The sequence below is a fragment of the Pezoporus occidentalis genome, unplaced genomic scaffold (assembly GCF_034315485.1).
Source record: "Pezoporus occidentalis ecotype Australia unplaced genomic scaffold, CSIRO_AGI_Poc_V1 ctg135, whole genome shotgun sequence".
NCBI lineage: Eukaryota > Metazoa > Chordata > Aves > Psittaciformes > Psittacidae > Pezoporus > Pezoporus occidentalis.
The window spans coordinates 804,759-824,894 of NW_026913157.1; the positions used below are offsets into that span (position 1 = coordinate 804,759).

Here is a 20,136-nt window from a genome sequence, read left to right on the forward strand (position 1 = left end):
AAAATACTGTTGTTCTTGATAAGTCTGTTTATCTGTATTATGTGTGTACTTAGTTACATGCAGAACTGGTATTTTCAGGTTTTGACACTCAGACTTAACACAGAAGTTTTTGCAAATATGTGCACGTATGGTCATGTAAGTTTTTTGTTTCCTATTGTAGGAGCATAAAGTGCTGTTAACAGGTACCCCACTGCAGAACACAGTAGAAGAACTATTTAGCCTCCTTCATTTTCTTGAACCATTGCGGTTTCCTGCTGAATCTACATTCATGCAAGAATTTGGAGACCTTAAAACAGAAGAACAGGTATTGCATGGTGCATAAGTTCACTTTGAGCTTCAGTGTGTAAAAGTGACTTCCCTGAAGGCAGAAGTTTTGTTCTGGATAGTAATGGTTCTTGATTCCTACCCTCCCTTTCACTTGCCATGTGTCATCTGTAAGATCTTTTGTCATGCAGTTCCTCTAAACTGTGCAGGCAGTAGAAATCAGTGAAGTATGGTATTTTATATTAAAGAATTACTTTTACTTTTTTGGGCCAGTTTTGCGAATTTGGCAACTAGTGAGAATAATAAAAATTGAAGTTTTCTGCTTTGCAGGGAGAGCCTTTGCAGACAAATGTTAAAAAGGTACATTTTTTTGAGTACATTGAAAACATTTTTCAGTCATTTGAGGTTAAAAATAAGGTAAGATGCCACCTGGCAATTATTTTATGCAAGTCTAGGAAAAAAATTAATGATATGGAGATCAAAATGTTTCATTAAACTACGCTATTACTTTTCATGTTCTGACAAACTGCTGTATTTCATTTAGGTTCAGAAACTACAAGCTATCCTGAAACCTATGATGCTCAGACGATTAAAGGAAGATGTAGAAAAAAAGCTGGCTCCTAAAGAAGAAACTATAATTGAAGTAGAACTAACTAACATTCAGAAGAAATATTATCGTGCGATTTTGGAGAAAAATTTTGCTTTCTTATCCAAAGGAGCAGGACAAGCAAATGTACCCAACCTGGTTAACACCATGATGGAACTCAGAAAGTGTTGTAATCACCCTTATCTCATCAAAGGTAAATACATGCTAAAGACTGATGGAGTTCATTTATTTTATTTATTTTTGAATTTACTACTTTTGTACATTCATTTAAAATATATCAGAACTTTTATTGTAGTTCTTAAATGCTTTCATCAGACTTTCCAAGGAGTGGATTAGGTGGAAGCATGTTTTTTATAAACATAAGGCAAAGTTGTGAGGCAGTTGCATATTCGAAGCCTGAAATGTGAACTTGTTTTGTAGGACTTCACAGAATATTTAGAAGCAGTTATCTCATGGAAATATTACATCTCTTTGAAAGCAGTATGAAAAATTCCTAGAGCTAACTTTAAATGCTTCTTGGAAGTGATATGGTCTGTGTCTGTCTTTATTGCCTTTCCCAATTTGTGTGGTTTTCCTGCTTGCAAGAAAATATACTTTAAGCTCTTGAAGTTCCTGCTATGATTTCAGTTGTAGTAGGACTTCAGAAAAATCACAAGATCATAGAATAAACTAGATTGGAAAAGACCTTTAAGATCATGAAGTCCAACAGTATTCAAAATATTGTCTTAAGATTCAGGTCCCATTTAAAATATCACAGAGACAAAAGAACTTGTGGTTCTTTTTTTTTTTTTTTATACAACGCATAAGAACAAGTATTTTCATTTTTGTAGTTGTGGGGGTTACCTCTTTCTAGCTGTAGTAGAACATGCTCTGTGGTGCTCTGCTTAAAAACTTAAAGACTACTTAAGTACTACTTATAGAAATAGGTGTTCTTGCTAGATTTTATATCCATCCAGAACTTTGCTCTGTCTCCAGCAGTGACTAATAGGATGATATTTAGAGTATAAGCACTGATTTAGGTAACCTAGCCTTCTAAATATATGGAGTATTTGTGTAGATACACCTATAGATAGAGAAATAAATTTTTTAATAGGTGCTGAAGAGAAAATCCTTGGGGAGTTTAAAGAAACATACAGCCCAAGTGCTCCAGACTTCCATCTGCAAGCAATGATCCAGTCTGCTGGTAAATTGGTTCTTATTGATAAACTTCTTCCAAAAATGAAAGCAGGAGGCCACAAAGTCCTTATCTTCTCTCAAATGGTACGCTGCCTTGATATATTGGAGGATTACCTTATACATAAAAGGTAAGATACTGCATATTCTGTCTCCTATATTATACTGTTCTCTGTGGGCATATCTTTGAATATTAGTGCAGGATCGGTGATTACACCACACCAAAGGTGGGAAATTTTTCTTTCTGACTAATCACTGTTAACTTGCTGTAGGGGCTTCCCACTTTTTCACCAACAAATTAAAAACTTCAGAAAACTAAAGAGAGGTTGTTGAGTAAACTATGTGCCTTTGTCTCCACATCAGGAGAATAAAACTCCTTAACACCAGTGTAACAGTAGAAGCAGTCAGGTGCTAGGTGGAATTTCCACAAATCAGGCACACCCAGTGCCAATTTCATTGTTATGTTTATGCACAAAAATTACAAGGTAGTACACTCCCAGTTACAATGATTGGTTAGTGATTTGCATACAGTTATATCTGTAGCATCATTCTGTTACTACGCTTGTGCACAGGAAGGGTCTTCACCTGGGCAAGGGTCTAATCAATCTGTGGGTGTGTTTTTTAGTAGTATAATGAAGGCGGCTTACATCAGGTCACCTTTAAAGTAAGTTTTGTTGCCAAGTTGGCTAGCTAGATTTCTACTTTGCCAGGTTGTCACATAACTCATATACAATAGACTCTGGGTGCTTCGGTTATGCTCTAGAGAGCAAGAACTAAGGCTAGCATATCACAGAGAGCAGGGACTTAAAGCAACACAGCATCTGATTTCAAGTAACACAGCACACCATGCTGATATAAAGGCTAACTTCTTCAATCAAGATGTTCCTTTAGATAACTGTAACAAACACAAAACATAGAAAGATGCAGTAAAACTTAAGATAATCTGCAAAACCGTCAGTTTGTTTCCTTTTCTATTAAATGTTTTACTATGTATGTACTGTTTATACATTGCCTGTCAGAAGGCAAGTAAGTCCAAGCTCAGGGTTGCTCATCCAAACCCTGGAAAGCATACAATGTATTTTTCATTTACATCTTGTTGAACTTTGACCAAACAGGGGTAATGCAGCTCCTTATTCCTAGCAGAATTTAAGTACAAAATGGTAAACAACTGGAGGCTTGCTTCTTATTAATGTAAAAATAAAATTTTGCTTCCCAACTCTCCTAAATTATTACTGCTTTGAATTCTGGAGCACAACTGAACTGCTAGCCGTAAAGCAGCTCCTTAGCTTGGCTTTTGCTGTCACATACAATAGCACCATTTGTTTATATTGTTGACTCTATAGAAACCTAAGAGCTTAAATTTAAACACGTGACTAAATAATACATGTAAAGCTTTAGCATGTAAAATCTCACCTTAACCTTGATTAGAATCAACTGTTGCTATATCAACAGTTGAAAAAAATATTAAAAGGCACAGTTCTGGGTTTTTAATGGTCTAATTGTTGGAATGTACATTTTGCTTTGAAGTGTGTATTTGTCAGTAAACTACCTAGTAATATAGAGTTAACACATTAAAAAATAAAAGTCAGTGAAAATGTCAAGCCTTCCTGCAGTGGATACTGGAATGTATTAGTAGATTATAGTAAAATCTCCTTTTGTGAAGAATGTATATAACTTCTATGCTTCTATGTTTTTTGTTTCAGTCTATTTCAACTGTGAGCTCAACAGGTTTTGTATGCTTGATTTTAATAGACTAATTTTATAGTAGTGTCTAGTATGGAAAATATTCTGTAAAATAGTAACATCTAGACTAGTGCATCATATCTGCAGGTAGAATCTTCTGAAATCCATAGGAGGTAAAACTTTCTCTGTGCTACTGTTTGATTAGAAATGTTAGAGTGCACACATGATTAGACTTCATCCTTAACAGAATTCATGACTGTAGGAGGTGGCTGATTGCCAGAACACCTGTGGTCCTGTGGATGCTGTGCCATTTTTTAGCAGATTAGAAGGAAAATGGTTTTGAGGCTTTTTGACCAGTAGATACACATTCAGCATCTTATTCCATATACAATTTACAGAAGTGTTTGCTCCCTTTTTAAGTGTTTCACTTGATTTCAGAAGTTTCAAGGGAGTCTCTGTAACTATCAAAGATAAGAAAAATGACAGTTCTATTTCAGGCTTTTAAATTTACTGGTTTTACTTTAGGAAGCTCTGGATTCATTGATGCCTTCATAAAGGCTGTTAGAGGTGCTGTCATGTCATTTTTGTTCCATTTCTCTTAATCTTGACAGAATCAATATGCAGTTTGTCCAGTGACAGCTCACTAGGGACTGCTTTCAGCTGGTTACTTGGCTACTGCTAACACATGCAGACAACTTGGTATATAATACAAAAGTTTACTTTTCTGCTAGCGTGATCTCAAGGTGGGGGGATCTAATCATAGCAGCATGGGAAAAACTTGTAAGTGTCCACATGGGACTTCAGGTGATGGTGTGTTTTAATGCAGTTAACTAGCCTGTCAATATGTGTTTCCTAGTATGTCTAATCAGGTACTTACTTTAGTGAAGGAAGTTCAGAACTATTCTTAAAATGCTCCCTGTTTGGACATGCTGATGTGTATTGGTACTACACACATCCAAGTTCTGTCGTGATTCCTGGTTATGTTACCCTCTGATAATCAGAGTTAGTTGATACAGTTTTATTCACTGTAAGGAATAAATATGCAAGCAGGAGATCTGTTCTAATCCCTCTTTGTGTGTTTGTGTGTGTGTGTATCTGTGGCAATTTTCAGATACTTATATGAGCGAATTGATGGGCGAGTACGAGGCAATCTCAGACAAGCTGCCATTGACCGGTTCAGCAAACCAGATTCAGACCGTTTTGTTTTCCTTCTGTGTACCAGAGCTGGTGGTTTGGGCATTAATTTGACTGCAGCAGATACATGTATAATTTTTGATTCTGATTGGAATCCTCAAAATGATCTGCAGGTAAATTCCTTTGAGCGTAATAGTGAAGCTTAAAAAGTTGAAACAAAAATTGGTCACTTGGAATATTGTCTCCATTTTGAACAAGCATCATTTTAGAACGTTCAGGGTTTTTAAGGCCCATGTTTAGTGTTTCTTGATGAATACTTTCTGCTTAGATGGGAGATGTCTTCTTGGTTTGGTTGTATTCTAACGTTTTCTTTCATTTTGATTACTCTGGGAAAGCGCAACACAGGTAAACTAAGTCAGTGAGTTGATAAAACCCCTAAGACTTTGACTCTTTGAACTGGGGGGTTAGATTTTGCATATACCGACTAACACAGTTCGTGGAAATAGAGCTGTTTAGTTAAAATATAGGAATAATATGTTTTAAGAAACATAATTTGAATTAATCAAATCTAGGAGTTGGTTGCTGAAATTGAATCCAATCTCAAGTCACAACTCCTTTACCATTTATATTTGGAGATCAGATAACTTAAGAACTAGCATGTCTTTTTATGTAGTGTTACTGCAAGAGAAATACCATCCAGTAGCATTCAGCACAGATCATTTATCTGCATTTACTTATCGCACTGTTTTTAGAAAACTGTTCACAATGCAGAAAATGTCTGGTAGCTTTCATGTACTTATGTGAGTTGTCTTCATTTTGAGTTCATGTTGTTGTTCATCAGATGTTCATCTGCATTACAACAGAAAAAATTTCTTAATAGTGTCTTATTCCTAGATAAGTCTAAATTCTTGCTGCCGTTCTGTTCTCCCTTCAAAAGGCTCAAGCCCGTTGTCACAGGATTGGTCAGAACAAAGCAGTGAAGGTCTACAGACTGATAACCCGGAACTCCTATGAAAGAGAGATGTTTGACAGAGCGAGTCTGAAACTGGGACTGGATAAAGCTGTCTTACAGAGTATGAGTGGAAGAGAAAACAGTGTTGGTGGTGTATGTAGATGTTTCTTGAAATAACTTTCTTTTTGCTTTGGTAATCATGTGGGAACTATTTTAAATTACAAAAGCTACCATTTCTCTGTCATTTGCATTTGGGTTATGCAGACTAACAGTGTAATTGACATAATTTTATATGTAGTCACTTACTCTGATAAATCTTGCTATTTCTTGCTTCTTAAGGTCCAATGTAGATAATGTCAAAGTAAAAACAAGGAGAAAAGTTTTGCTTTGTTTCCTTGTATCTTCTCATATTAACATACTATGTTACTTTAAGATGAGATTTGCATCTAGTACTAATAGGTAATTTTCTTAAATTTGTGTTGGAACAGCCAAAACAAAAAAGACACATATTTGTAAAAATGTGAACTGTAACCACAGAAGTTATTTCAGCTGCCAACCAGACTGTTCTCTTAGCTTTTAATGATCCAGATTTTAAGTTTATAAATTGTAAGGCAGAGTTCAGTTGCAGAAGCAGTGAAAAGGGGAATAGAAAAGACTGGGGGGAATTTTTTTCCTAACTGTCTAAAACGTATTTTATTTGCTCAGATCCAACAACTCTCTAAAAAAGAAATTGAAGACTTGCTTCGAAGAGGTGCATATGGTGCCATTATGGATGAAGAAGATGAAGGCTCTAAATTTTGTGAGGAAGACATTGACCAAATTCTGCAGCGTCGTACTAAAACTATCACGATTGAATCAGAAGGAAGGGGTTCCACATTTGCCAAGGTGTGGGAGCAGCAAGTTGTTCTTTGACAGTACAGAGCTGTAAATGTAACCAATGTTGTAAGGCTTATGCTTTCGAAAAAGAAAAGTCATGTTTACTTGTATTTAATATATATATGTGTGTGTGTGTGTGTGTGTGTGTGTTGAAAACACATTTTTTTGCGTTCTTACAACTATCTGTTTATACTAACATGCACATAGCAAAGTCAGTGATGCACATACAGATCATGTAAATGCCAGATGCAAAGAGCACACTTGAGCAAAGATGAGTAATAGCGATGTGCTGCTTTTTGAAAAGGCTAGGATTTGTGTTAGATAAAATGGACTGCATTAACCAAGACTATTAAAACAGCTTTGTTTATAGATCTGTTTTTATTCAAGTACATTAAGTAGGGGAAAATGTATGTAAGACAATAATAAGATGAAAAATTGTCAGGCTTATTTTAGAAATGCCTACGCATTGGATATAGTTTGAATCTTGAACTTTGTGGTAGGAGTTTGAAAAGCAAAATATAAAAGCTTCTGAAATAGTAAAGGGTAGAGAGAGTGTGTGTATACGTATATATTATATATATATATATATACGTGTGTGTGCATGGGGAGGGCTGAGAGTGTAAGGTCTTAGGAGCAATAGTCTAGAATAAAATTGGACTGACACTTTGTAATTTTTGTTGGGGAGGAGAAAAACAGTAATATCATAGCATTCAAAAAACCTATGCTGGAAAATTGGATGAACAGAACAAAAGGTAAGTTTGGACTCCTTAATTCCCAAAGTAATTATAAATATGAATCGGAACAAAAACAAATTCAGGTAAATGAAAATTAAAAAAATAAAATAAAAAAAAATATAACTTAGCTTGTAATGGAGGTACTTCATGAATGCAGTTGTGACAGTTCTACCTCCTGTCAAAGGCAAAGCAAAAAAAAACCTTGTAAGAATGCAATGTATATTTATCACATTTAAAATAGTATTTATAACTTAGATTCTCTTGTCTCTTGCCTGTTGTGGCTTAAATAAGAAACAGCCTTCTAAAGATGATCATCATCACTGTCTTTGTTATCAGAAGACTTAGGAATTTTTACATGTTTCTACTTCTTTTCCAAAAGCAGTGAATTAAGGGTTTTAAAATGCCTTCTGAAATTACGCTTGTTCTGTGCTCTCAGGCTGTGATTGTTGGTGGGTTAAACACTCCTTTGAAATTTCCCTCAAGCGAGTACTTTTGCATGAGATGAAATCCCCAAATGCTGATAAGCCTCTTCAAAACATTCTGTTTTCTTCCATTGAAGTAATTTAGATTCAGACTTAGAAGAATCTTGCTGCTTAATGTTCTCTCCTGATTTTGCATAAGAGTTCATTAGATTTTTCTGATAATTTTTTAAATCAGATGCATAATATAAGGGGGAGGGGGAGTTCTTGGCACTGTAAGTAGGGTCTGAACTCTTAACAGCTGCTTGAGAGACTTGATGAAATAAGGTTATACAGTCTTCACAGCACCAAAATATTCAAACTTGACAAACTTTTGGTGTATGATGTTCGTAAGATTTATTTTTATTTCTTACAGGCTAGTTTTGTTGCCTCTGGAAACAGGACTGACATTTCACTAGATGATCCCAACTTCTGGCAGAAATGGGCCAAAAAAGCAGAAATAGATATAGATGCCATCAGTGGTAGAGTAAGTACTTCTCTTTTTAACACGTTTTTTCAAGTATGTGCTTGCTGTTGAATTCTGAAATAGTAGGTATAGAATTTCTGGTGCTTTTTGTTTACTGTTTCAACAAATCAGACTTCTTGTGCTGGTTAGCTGGTGCATGGGTAATCAACCTGCTGAGAGCTTTAGTATTTCCTAGCTACTTCCTGTCCTGAAAGAGTTTGGGGGTCTTTGGTTGTTGATGAAGGACTGGAAATGGTTTGAAAGTGTGTAAATGTTCTGGTTGCCGTTTCTGTCTGTAAATTCTGTGCTGGAATCTGCAAAATAGCTGACTAATAATTCTGTCAGTTTTACAATACTGGACATTGTGTGCTATACTTTAAGACATTCCCATGTAGTTGGCTCTAAAAAGGTTTTGCCCCTTTTTATTTACAGAGACTGCAGCATGGTCTGTGTAAATACTAAGCTCAGATGAGGTATTCAGTATTGCTTATAACTAATGTACTGGCATCATGGTATGAAACTTGATTTTTGTTGCCTTAAATACCACAAAACGTTTTACTTGCTTTATGGGTGTTTAATGTGATTTCTTTACAAAATACTTACTGACATTAATGCCAATTTTTCAATTGTCGAATATTGACAATAATATCAGTATTTATTGACATTAGATTGAAATTGAATTGAAGCCATCTGCTTAGAAACAATTGGTAAGTTTTTCTTCTGATAAGATTTGTTGGAAATTTTGCAGAACAGCCTGGTTATTGATACCCCAAGAATTAGGAAACAAACACGGCCCTTCAGTGCTACGAAGGATGAGCTGGCAGAGTTGTCTGAGGTGGAGAGTGAGGGTGATGAAAAACCAAAACTCCGCAGGCCCTGTGACCGTTCCAATGGATATGGAAGAACAGAGTGCTTTCGGGTGGAAAAAAACTTGCTGGTCTACGGGTATTGTATACATCCTTCTTCATTCTAGGAAGTTCTTAAAAAGTACTATTTTTTTATGTCCTGACTGTTATTTTGGAGTAACTTTTAGCTATAGTGACAATTATCTAGAATATAAATTTATGTGAATTTATCATGCATCCTGTATAAATCTTTCTGACAATTTGCAATTGAAGAAGTGTTAAAGAGAGGTGGAAACTTCTGCAAAGGAGATAATGATATTTAACATGGGCACTACAGTAGTCTCTCTAAAAATCATTACAGTAAATGCTGAAGGAGGCTCAGAACTGTAAACATCTGAAATAAAAGCTTGGGAGGTGACTTAATGTTCATAATTGTAGAACATCTTGCCCTCCCATGAGATGCAGATAGGAACTGAAATCCCAACCAGTTATTTTAAACATGCTTAAATTGGGCATGCTGTGTTGGAAATAAAATCTTAGGTCTTCTCTTACCTACCTTGTGTTTGCTTATCAGTATGAGTTCCCATCAGTTTGGGGTCTTAGAAGCCATATTTTTTTTTACAGTAATCCATATTCTTGTTAACAGGCAGGTTTTGTTGAAACTGTTTGTTTAAATATGTCGGAGTTTTGTCACAAATGTTATTTTCATGTTTCCACTCAATAGCTTAAGGTGAAGGAAAAAAAGTGGAAAGCCATATATTTTACAGAGAGACTCCCTTTTGTAATAGAAATACATAGGCTGTCCAAGCGTTTTTGAGTTTGAAGTGCTGATCTGTGTTTCACTTTGGACTAGGTGGGGTCGATGGAGAGAAATTTTGTCACATGGCCGCTTCAAGAGACAGCTGAATGAACAGGATGTGGAGATAATCTGCCGAGCTCTATTAGCCTATTGTCTCGTTCACTACAGAGGAGATGAGAAAATAAAAAGTTTTATATGGGATCTTATTACACCAACAGAGGACGGGCAGACACGAGAGTTGCAGAATCACCTTGGTAAGGTTTTCTGTGTTTCTGCAGTGAAGTACCTTCATATAGTATGTCTGTGGCACTGAGATAAAATTAGCTAAGAATTCTGTGTGTCCTAATTTGAATAAAGGAAGTATATTCCAGCTATGCAATTCAACTGATAGGATATCTGTTTGATAGCTTACCCAAATGGACTGGTGTGCTCTGTGTAAGCTTTATTTCTGTTTCAGTTGATAAGAACCTGCTCTGTTTCAGAGTAGGTGAGATCACACTCTGCTTTCATACCCCCTCTCCTGCTTTGTCCTTAGCTGATGAAATGTACTCCAGAGATGCTCTAAGAAACAGCAGAGGAAAAACCCTCAAATCCAGACGCTGTGACACTAGTATATTTTCTGCACTGCAGGTCCCAATACTGGCATAGGATATAGGAAATATAAGTATCATAGGATCTATACCTACCTGTTGCTGTATTGTATTTTAAATTATACAGGCTTATCAGCCCCTGTGCCTAGAGGAAGAAAAGGAAAAAAAGTGAAGACCCAGGCTAGCACTTTTGATATACACAAAGCAGAATGGCTTCGAAAATACAATCCAGAGCATCTGTTGCAAGATGAAGGATACAAAAAGCACATAAAACACCATTGCAACAAGTAAGCAGTAGCTGAAGCATGGATGTCTTTCAATGTCTATGTAAAGATTCTTCTTTTATTCTAATTGCTTATTTTCTTAGACTTCAGAATACTTGCAGAACTATAAAGAAACAAGTTTAATAGTGTTAGCCTGATTAGAATAAATAGGTTGCAGTATATTAGGAGGTTAATTGAATATTTCAGAATACTTAAAATAATTCTGCATGTGTGTGCCCATATAGAGAAAGAGATGCAAGGATGTTTGGGGAGTCTTGCAGCAGCCAAAGCACTTAAAGTTTTTTGGGAACACTTAGCAAAGAAACAGAAAGCAGTAAAGTCATTGCCCCCTCAGTCTTATGTGCTGTTTTACCTAGCATGTTTTCTAGGCTTCTGGGAATCTGAGCTACTAGCTTGTTGAAAGCCCATTCATAGCCATGAGCTTGTTTTAGAGAAATCATTTTTCTGCAGCAAAACGTCTCATACTCTGCCTAAAAATTTCATATGACTAGTCAAGAATTGGAATAGAGCATGGCGAAGCCATCAGGGTCATGCATCAAATTATAATTGAGAATGAATGAAAAGGTGACCTGAAAGATGCTGTCAGGCTGCTCAATTCTTTCTGAAGATATCTTTTAAGTAGGAAAAGGGAAATAGCAGTTTGTTCTTGGCAGTATTTTAAGAAGCAAGTGAGGAGTGTTGTGCTGGCTCTGGCCTTTGCCTAGAATTCACAATGAGGCAATCTGTAAAAGGGATTGCAATAAAGGGTGTTGGGTGACCTGAGTTGAGGATTATGTCCTCTTACAACTGGAGAAAGTAAGTTTTAGGAAAATCACTTGAAAGCTTTATGATATCATAACAGAATGCAACCACCTGCGCAGCTATTGAAAGCTTTTAGAGTGCTAATATTTGTATTTCTTTTTTCTTCATTTAGGGTCTTACTTCGTGTAAGAATGCTGTATTACTTAAAACAAGAAGTCATTGGTAATGAATTCCAAAAGGTGTTTAATGGAATTGATGCCAGGTGAACTATAGAGAAGTTTTTTGCTTACTTATTTCAAATGTGAACTATCAAATGAAAACTTTGAAATCTTTCTGGACCTAAATAGGAAATGTTAAACCCAAATATTTGTATCCTTAGGCTGTGAGAAAAATGTTTTTGTTTACTCTGTTTGCTTTGTATTGATTCAACATGGGGAAGTCCTGATTCATATTTATGACTTTAGTTATATAAAGTAAAATTATTTAAGTCAAATAGACTGTATAAGTGAGTGAGAAAACAGAATTTTTTACTTTACATTCTAATTATCGGGGTTTTCCGTCTCTTTATATATGCTTTTGGTTAAGTGCTGCATGTTCCATTAATTTTTATTTAATTTTTTTTAATTGGAAGTATTGCCATTTGGAAATTCTTTACCTCTCTGCTGCAGGAGCTTCTGGAGGATAGAAAGTTTTAATTTGATTTATAAAAGTGTTACAGACATTTGTGGAAGAACAATCCCATCTTGTGCTGTTAAACACAAACACAGATAATCCCTGATTTGCAAAGTTTTGCAAGCACAAACTGCAGGAGTTGCCAGAGTTTACTGAGAGAGGAAGAGTATTTTATGCTGGTTCTGCTTTCGTATTTTTTCCCTGTTACTGGTCTCTGTCAAATACAAAATATAAAGCTGTCTGGATGCTTTGTAGTGCTATTTTTAGGGTCTTACTGTATATGTATGCTTGGAGAAGTGTAAAAATCCCACATAAAGTAGAAATGTACAAAATGAATATAAAACTTCATTTCTTCCTCTGAATATTATTGATGATGTTGTGCTGTTGGTGATTCTCCTTAGTGAAATTGATGTTTGGGTCCCTGAGCCAGATCACTCTGAGGTTCCTGCTGAGTGGTGGGATGCAGATGCAGATAAATCACTTCTAATTGGCGTTTTTAAACATGGTAAGTAACATGGATGACTACGTGTGTGCTTGCCACTGCTCAATACAAACACCCGACGCTCAGTTTTTTACAACTTACTATGGAAGTTGAACTTATGCCACCTTTTTTTTTTAATAGGTTATGAAAAATACAACACTATCAGAGCAGACCCAGCACTGTGCTTCTTGGAAAGGGTTGGCAAGCCAGATGAGAAAGCTGTTGCTGCCGAACAAAGAGCAAATGATTATATGGATGGGTATGAGCACTTAAATTGCGCATTAATGTTTCAGGACCTTGAAATAAACAAGACTGAATTTCTGTGGTGAACATTACTCTCTCCTGAAGTGGTTTTATACTAGTTTGATGTCATTGTGAAGAATTCTAGTTTGATTTTACTTGCAGAGAGTGGAAGAGAGTTAGGAACAGTGTAACAGAACCACTGAAGTTTGGGATTTCACAGTTAAAAGACAAAATGGAGCAACTAATTGTTAACAAAGACTCTACCTTGTGTTGCTGTATCAGAAGTATTACTTAGACACTGAAGTGCAAAAGCCTTCCCAGGCATGGAGCACTACAGACCTTTTTAACTTGACTTCAGGTCAGTAAGCTTGGCATGTATAGCTAACCAGTGACCCCAGTCGATCAATTTGAATATCACTAATAATTACTGAATGAGAAAACTGCATTTCTTCACTGGTTCATCAGTGAGGTTAGCAGCTGTGGTCATAAAGAATATCTTTGAATGAGACAGTGAACTGGGGAAAGGGGGGGGGGGGGGGGGGGCAGGGGGCAAGGTTCAAGCCAAAGCTGCCATGAAGTATTCTCCTAATATCAAATGGAAAATGAAGTACAGTCCATCTAGCTAAATTTAAATGAGTTTTGCTTAGTTGAAGAGAGTTTGAGGACTTCTGAAATATTACTAAGATGTTTTTTTGTGTTGAAATTCTAACAGGGATGTAGAAGATCCAGAATATAAACCAGCACCAGCAATGTTTAAAGATGACATAGAGGTATAGTAGGCACCTATTAACAGCTCCTTTTAACACTCTTTGAATGTAATTCTTCCACCTTTCCATTGAGAAAATTACTACATTTTTCTATATTTAGCTAAATTTGTAGAACTTATTCCAAGTGTTTCTTCAGCTGTGTGGGTGCAAGACATGGGAGGGAATTGCTGTGTAATTCTCTTTGCATTGTTGGCCATTTGTCCAAAGTGTCTGTTACTCTTGTTCTTTGTCATATTTGTAAATTGACTATAAGATGCAAGTTTAACCTAAACCTCTGGAGAGGGCTACATTTTAAGTTTTGCTTTACTTCTGTTTTCCTACAGGATGATGTTTCATCCCCAGGTGATCTAGTAATAGCAGATGGAGGTAAAGACATAAAACTTCAAATCTGAGCTAATTCAGTCAATCTTGAATTGTTCAATTTTGCTGACTTTAATCTAAAATGTATTCAGACTGCTTAGTGTAGAGCCATAGGAACCAGCAGTGTTTAACTTGTTTATTTTTGCTGTGACTTTGTTTTAATATAGATGGGCAAATGATGGAAGGAGACAAAATCTATTGGCCCACTCAGTCTGCCTTAACAACACGTCTTCGCCGCCTTATAACAGCTTATCAGCGAACAAGTAAAAATAGGCAGGCCCAGCAGATCCAGTCAGCATTCTCAGTGCAACCTAGTATGATGCAGCCTCCATATGAGGAAGCTGCTTTAAATCCAAAGATGGCTGCTAAGATTGAAAGACAGCAAAGGTATGTGCAGCATGCAAATACACTTTTTTTAATACATACTTAAATTAAAAATAGCAAACAAATAACAGTTGTTAGTTGTGTGAAATAGTGAAGAAAATGACGCAACTTTCAATTATTTTTTTTTCTTGCTGACCAAGATGGACAAGAAGAGAAGAAGCTGACTTCTACAGAGTTGTTTCCACATTTGGAGTCGTGTTTGATCCAGAAAGGGGGCGATTTGATTGGACCAAATTTAGAGCAATGGCTAGACTACATAAGAAAACAGATGAGAGCTTAGAGAAGTATTTGTATGCATTTATGTCAATGTGCCGTAGGGTCTGTCGTCTCCCCTCAAAAGAAGGTGGGTTTATATATTTTACTTCTAGTTTTATCTGTAACTTCTCTTGCCAGGGCTTATTTTCAGAAGGCTTTTCTTTCATGTGTTCCAATATAAAAAAGGGGAGGAAGGAAATAAGGAAACACGTTAAGTGTAAAATTGAAAGCTTATAATGGGGAGACATGTATTAACCAATTAAAGCCATCTCCTCCTAGAACTGATTTGTAGTGCAGGCTTTTTCCAAATTGTCTTCTTTCCTTTGTTTTAATACAGAACTCGTGGACCCAAACGTCTTTATCCAACCAATTACAGAGGAGCGTGCTTCTCGGACTTTGTATCGCATTGAACTCCTGAGGAAAGTGCGGGAACAGGCCCTTAGACACCCACAGTTGTTTGAACGGCTAAAACTATGCCAGCCAAACCCAGACTTACCTGTCTGGTGGGAATGCGGGACTCATGATAGGGATTTACTTATTGGAGCTGCTAAACATGGAGTTAGCAGGACAGATTATCATATTCTCCGTGATCCTGAACTCTCATTTATGTCTGCCCAGAGGAACTATAATCAAAATAAAGTGACACTCTCAAGGACTTCTACTCCACTTCTCCAACAGTACCAGATGGCATTATCTGCTTCTCCTCTTACACCTCAGTCAAGATTGTCAGATGCTAAAGTGAATGCTTTTGAGGACACAAGAGCTAAAAATGACAATCCGAAAGAGGATCCTCAGTTTTCTGAAGAGGAATCTATGTCTACAGAGGAGACACAAACAATAATGAAATGTGAACCTTTGAGTCCAAGGAACGGCACAGCAATACAAAATACAGACCACAAACCTAGTGTAAAGACTGAAACAGACAGGCGCATGGTGGCAGCAAGGACAGAGCCTCTAGCTCCAAACCCTGCCTCTAAAAAACAGAGAGTCAGCAAAAGGGGATCTGAATCTAGCTCTGACTCAGACTCTGACTCAGATAGATCATCCTGTTCTTCCAGGTCATCTTCTTCATCCTCTTCATCTTCATCATCTTGTTCACACTCCCGATCAGGCTCTAGCTCTTCATCATCTTCATCTTGTTCTTCAGCATCTTCATCTTCATCATCATCGTCCTCATCATCGTCATCGTCGTCATCATCATCGTCTGAAGAGAGTGATAGTGATGAAGAGGAGGCACAAAAACATGGTATGTGTGTATGTAGTCTTACTTCTGCAGTATAAACTGAACAAGTTTATTCTTAGTAGAAAAATGTCTAAAAAAAAGATATTGAATCCCATAGAAGGAAACAAATAAACATATTTTCTTGATTCTTTAAGTGAATTGGAAGAATTTGAGGGATACAGCATTTTCTTTGCTTCATATCAGCGCCTTGGATGAGATACTTGAGATCTGTTGACTGATTCTCTAAGCAAGCTCACCATGCGTGTGGTTCACATCTAGGAGGGCAGTTGAGCAGCTGTGTTTTCTGGAAATATATATTCTGTGTGTATTCCTTACTCCCATTTATTTTTCTTCTTAAATGCAGAGATTCTTTTGATTTTCCCTCCTTGCTTTTTTGCTTTTGCTCACCTGTCTTTGGAGCTTACTCATTGTGCTTTCATGTTATCTGCAGGTTTCCTGCTGGCCAGGCTATGGAGTAACACGAGCTGCTTTTTCTTGTAAACTGGAAGTGGCCAAGCAGTTTACTTGCACTGAGTGTTTTCAAACACTGTGTACCTGGCTAGAAAAGACTGAGGTGACTGTAGAGCACAGGACCAAAAAACCCAGAAACTGCTCTTGAAAGCTTCAAAGTAGAAGCAAAAACCTGTCATCAGTGAAGTGATTTAAAATTTTTAGTAAACCTTATTTTTATTCTATGAAGTCTATGAAGTCTCCTCTACTCTTGCCCCTTGAAACTTAGAATGTGGAAAGATCTCTCTACTGTGATGAAAAATGGGAATAGAAAAAGGAGAAGGAGGAAAGTTTAGGCAGTGACATTACACAGAAGTGAATAATCTTCCCCCCTCCACCTCCCCCTATCTCAGGGAAAAAAACATTCTGTTAATCAGATGGATCCTCTAGTTTGTGGAAATGACAAATGGAAACTATAGGGTTAATTACTTGGAAAATGATTACTGGGCAAGTAAAATGCCACTGAAACAAAATAATTAAGATGCCACTGCTTGTAGCAGTGTAAGGACCTTTTCAGAGGAAACAGTCATATGCAAACATTAAAACAGTGAGAGAAAAAGGGTGCTTATTCAACATAAATATTTAGATCTAGATGGTGGGTACTATAACATGTGATACAAGTCCAAATATTAGGCTTACTTTCTGCCGGCTCAGTCTGTTCAGGCAAGTAATTGTGCCATCCTCAGAGTGCAGTGTCTTACAAATCAGTCAGCCCTTCTTCTTTTGGCTATTTTGCTGTAAGTTGGTGTTGACAATAGATTGGCAAATGCTGGAAAACTCTCTTAACATCATCTGCACCTTAATTTTAAGACCAGGTTTTATTTCATAACTTGTACAGTGATGATAACAGACCCTTGGCATACTTCTCACGTTTGAAACATGTTTTAACGAGAGCTGAATTATATCAAATGGCTCAATACTTAGCTACTGTTAAGGGCAAATTTGAGTTCTATAGAAATGTCCCTCAGTACTAGTACTCTGCTGAGGTAGTACTTACATTTTTTGGTAGCACCTGACTATTCTCCTATGTCATAGTGAAACTTGCACTATTCTCTGGGTGGAGGCAAAAGTAAAATAGCAATGAGAAGTATAACAGAGGATACACTGGAAGGATGCTAAGAAGAAATCCTTGGTCATTAACATTTTAAAAATGAAATGATACGAACACAAGTGTCCCAAGACGTGGAATATCCAGGATTCTATCCTGAATATCTTTTTAAAGTAGCATCCCAATTGATTTGCCATCTCCTGGTGATAGACATCTTTCCTTTCAGTTTTATTCTGTAACTGGCAGTGTTCAAGGCCAGGCTGGACAGAACCTTGGGTGACATGTTTTAGTGTGAGGTGTCCCTGCCCACGGCAGGTAGGTTGGAACTTGATGATCTTAAGGTCCTCTCCAACCCTAACTATTCTATGATTCTGTGATTTTAATGCATGTTGGCTTACAAAGGAAGTATATTAAAGTAAGTAAGGACTGTCTGTCAGATTACTGTGAAGCATGTCTGTTTCCAAATAGATAAATGTTTGACAGGGACTGTAGGGATAGGACAAGGGGTAACGGGTTAAAACTTAAACAGGGGAAGTTTAGATTGGATATAAGGAAGAAGTTCTTTACTGTAAGGGTGGTGAGGCACTGGAATGGGTTGCCCAGGGAAGTTGTGGGTGCTCCATCCCTGGCGGTGTTCAAGGCCAGGTTGGACAGAGCCTTGGGTGACATGGTTTAGTGTGAGGTGTCCCTGCCCATGGCATGGGGGTTGGAACTAGATGATCTTAAGGTCCTTTCTAACCCTAACTATTTTATGTTTCTATGATTCTATGACATGTTGAGCTCTTAACAAATAAACAGGCGTATGAGTGGAATTTAAATTCCTAGTAAAGGATCAACAGTCATCCTGAAAAACCTAACAGATTAGTTCTTCAGTTTCACTTGTGTTTGGACTCTCTCTGAACATTGTTGTGTGTTTCGTTCACCTGAACTTCTTAAATGAGTGTTTAGCTTCCTTATGACATCAAGTGATGTTAGTGTTTTTATTTAGCAGAAGGAACCCCACATATAAAAGCATATGATGAAGAGAGTGTAGCCTCTCTGAGTACAACACAAGATGAGACACAGGATAGTTTCCAGATGAACAATGGGACACCGAGTTCAAGTTATCTCCTACAAGGTGGATACGTTTTGGCTGCATCCTATTGGCCAAAGGCAAGTTTATGGTACTATTTTGAAAACCAAAGTTGTAGGTGAAGGTGAGATGTGACATTAGTATTCCATTATATGTTAAAACCATACACTGAGGTGTAGAAAGATCTTGGAAAAAGAAAACAGGATTTTGTTTGTGGTGAATTACAATAAAATTTACAATAAAATTTTCACAAAGCATTTTGTTCATCAGTTGTACAGGTGTATCTGTAAAAGAATGTGCACATAGGAAACAAAACTGAAAAGGAAGCCTATTTAAGATGCATGATCTTAAGTCTGTGAGAAGAATTGTTTAGTGTAATCCAGAAGAATGTAAAAATGAAGTAGCAAGAAATCAGTTAAGCTAAATATTAAAAAAAAAAATAAAAATTCTTGAATAGTAGTAGGACTCCTTCAGATACATTGCAAAATCTTAAGTCATGTTAAAGTATAGGCTAGCTGAAGCACTGGTGTGAAACAGCTTCTGTGTTAAAATTTAACTATACGATTCCATGAGGGAATTTGTGAAATTAATGAGATTTCTAAAGTATACTTTGAAAAGATGGTAACACTAAGTGCCTAAGTGATGAAAGCAGTGGCATACTTTTTTACAGGTGGTGAAATTTAAGTACAGAGGTGACTTTCACAAACTTTTACAGGGGATTGGTACAAATACAGGAACTTAAAAAATAGAAATATTTTAAGACCAAGTCCAGTGATTAAGAATGTTATAATTTCCCTTCTTTGTAGAATTGGAAGATAATACGTAAATGTAGTATGTACAGTGTTGGTAAGCATTACTCAGAAAATTTTTCTCTGGTTTATAGGATCGAGTTATGATTAATCGACTTGACAGTATTTGTCAAACAGTGTTGAAAGGTAAATGGCCTTCATCAAGAAGGAGCTATGACAGTAACACAGTGGCCTCTTTCTACACAACCAAGCTTCTGGATAGCCCAGGTGCTGCTGCAGATCACATTGAGCCAAGTGCATCGACACCCCCTCTTGCAGGTGTTAAAGAAGAATATGATCAATCACCACAGATGTCAAAGGTGAAGAAGCATGTACGAGAAAAGGAGTTTACAGTGAAAATCAATGACGTATGTTTATTTTTATTGCCCTAGGACCTGATTGCGATTGCGGTGTGCGGCATGCTATACCTGCAAGTGGCTGCCTGCTCTCACTCTCAATTCCTTCACACACTTGTTTGTGGGTATTTGGGTCTGCTGCTTCTGGGCATTGAGTGTTTGGGGTTTGGTTTTTTTTTTTTTTTTGGTGGGTGGCGGTGCTTTTTTGATTTGGTGGTTTTGGTTGTGTTTTTTTTTTTTTTTGCTTTGGTTTCCCCCTTCCCCCCCGCTTTTTTTTTTTTTTTTAATTTGCATAAGCCACTGGAAGGAATCGCTATTATTTCTCTCTCTGAATTGAGATTTTGTCATTCTGGTGCTTCCTCAGACAGCCTG

The 20,136-nt window shown here is 36.9% G+C and overlaps 1 protein-coding gene across 8 annotated transcripts in view; it reads left to right on the forward strand.

The window, feature by feature from the left end:
- CHD9 (chromodomain helicase DNA binding protein 9) overlaps nt 1–20,136 on the forward strand; it is a 92,515-nt gene that overhangs the window by 61,756 nt on the left and 10,623 nt on the right. For 5 of the 8 annotated variants that reach the window (XM_062609113.1, XM_062609115.1, XM_062609112.1 and 2 more), the window contains 20 exons: nt 161–304; nt 809–1,064; nt 1,965–2,175; nt 4,839–5,034; nt 5,799–5,966; nt 6,519–6,698; nt 8,258–8,368; nt 9,096–9,292; nt 10,046–10,245; nt 10,709–10,868; nt 11,779–11,868; nt 12,680–12,783; nt 12,901–13,018; nt 13,715–13,772; nt 14,093–14,135; nt 14,297–14,516; nt 14,654–14,856; nt 15,106–16,014; nt 18,537–18,700; nt 19,504–19,776. In XM_062609113.1, coding sequence (XP_062465097.1) covers nt 161–304; nt 809–1,064; nt 1,965–2,175; nt 4,839–5,034; nt 5,799–5,966; nt 6,519–6,698; nt 8,258–8,368; nt 9,096–9,292; nt 10,046–10,245; nt 10,709–10,868; nt 11,779–11,868; nt 12,680–12,783; nt 12,901–13,018; nt 13,715–13,772; nt 14,093–14,135; nt 14,297–14,516; nt 14,654–14,856; nt 15,106–16,014; nt 18,537–18,700; nt 19,504–19,776 — 4,005 coding nt within the window. Of the gene's footprint in view, nt 1–160; nt 305–808; nt 1,065–1,964; nt 2,176–4,838; nt 5,035–5,798; nt 5,967–6,518; nt 6,699–8,257; nt 8,369–9,095; nt 9,293–10,045; nt 10,246–10,708; nt 10,869–11,778; nt 11,869–12,679; nt 12,784–12,900; nt 13,019–13,714; nt 13,773–14,092; nt 14,136–14,296; nt 14,517–14,653; nt 14,857–15,105; nt 16,015–18,536; nt 18,701–19,503; nt 19,777–19,800; nt 19,886–20,136 lie in introns of all 8 variants that reach the window. The other 3 variants (XM_062609118.1, XM_062609119.1, XM_062609114.1) reach the window with 2 other exon arrangements.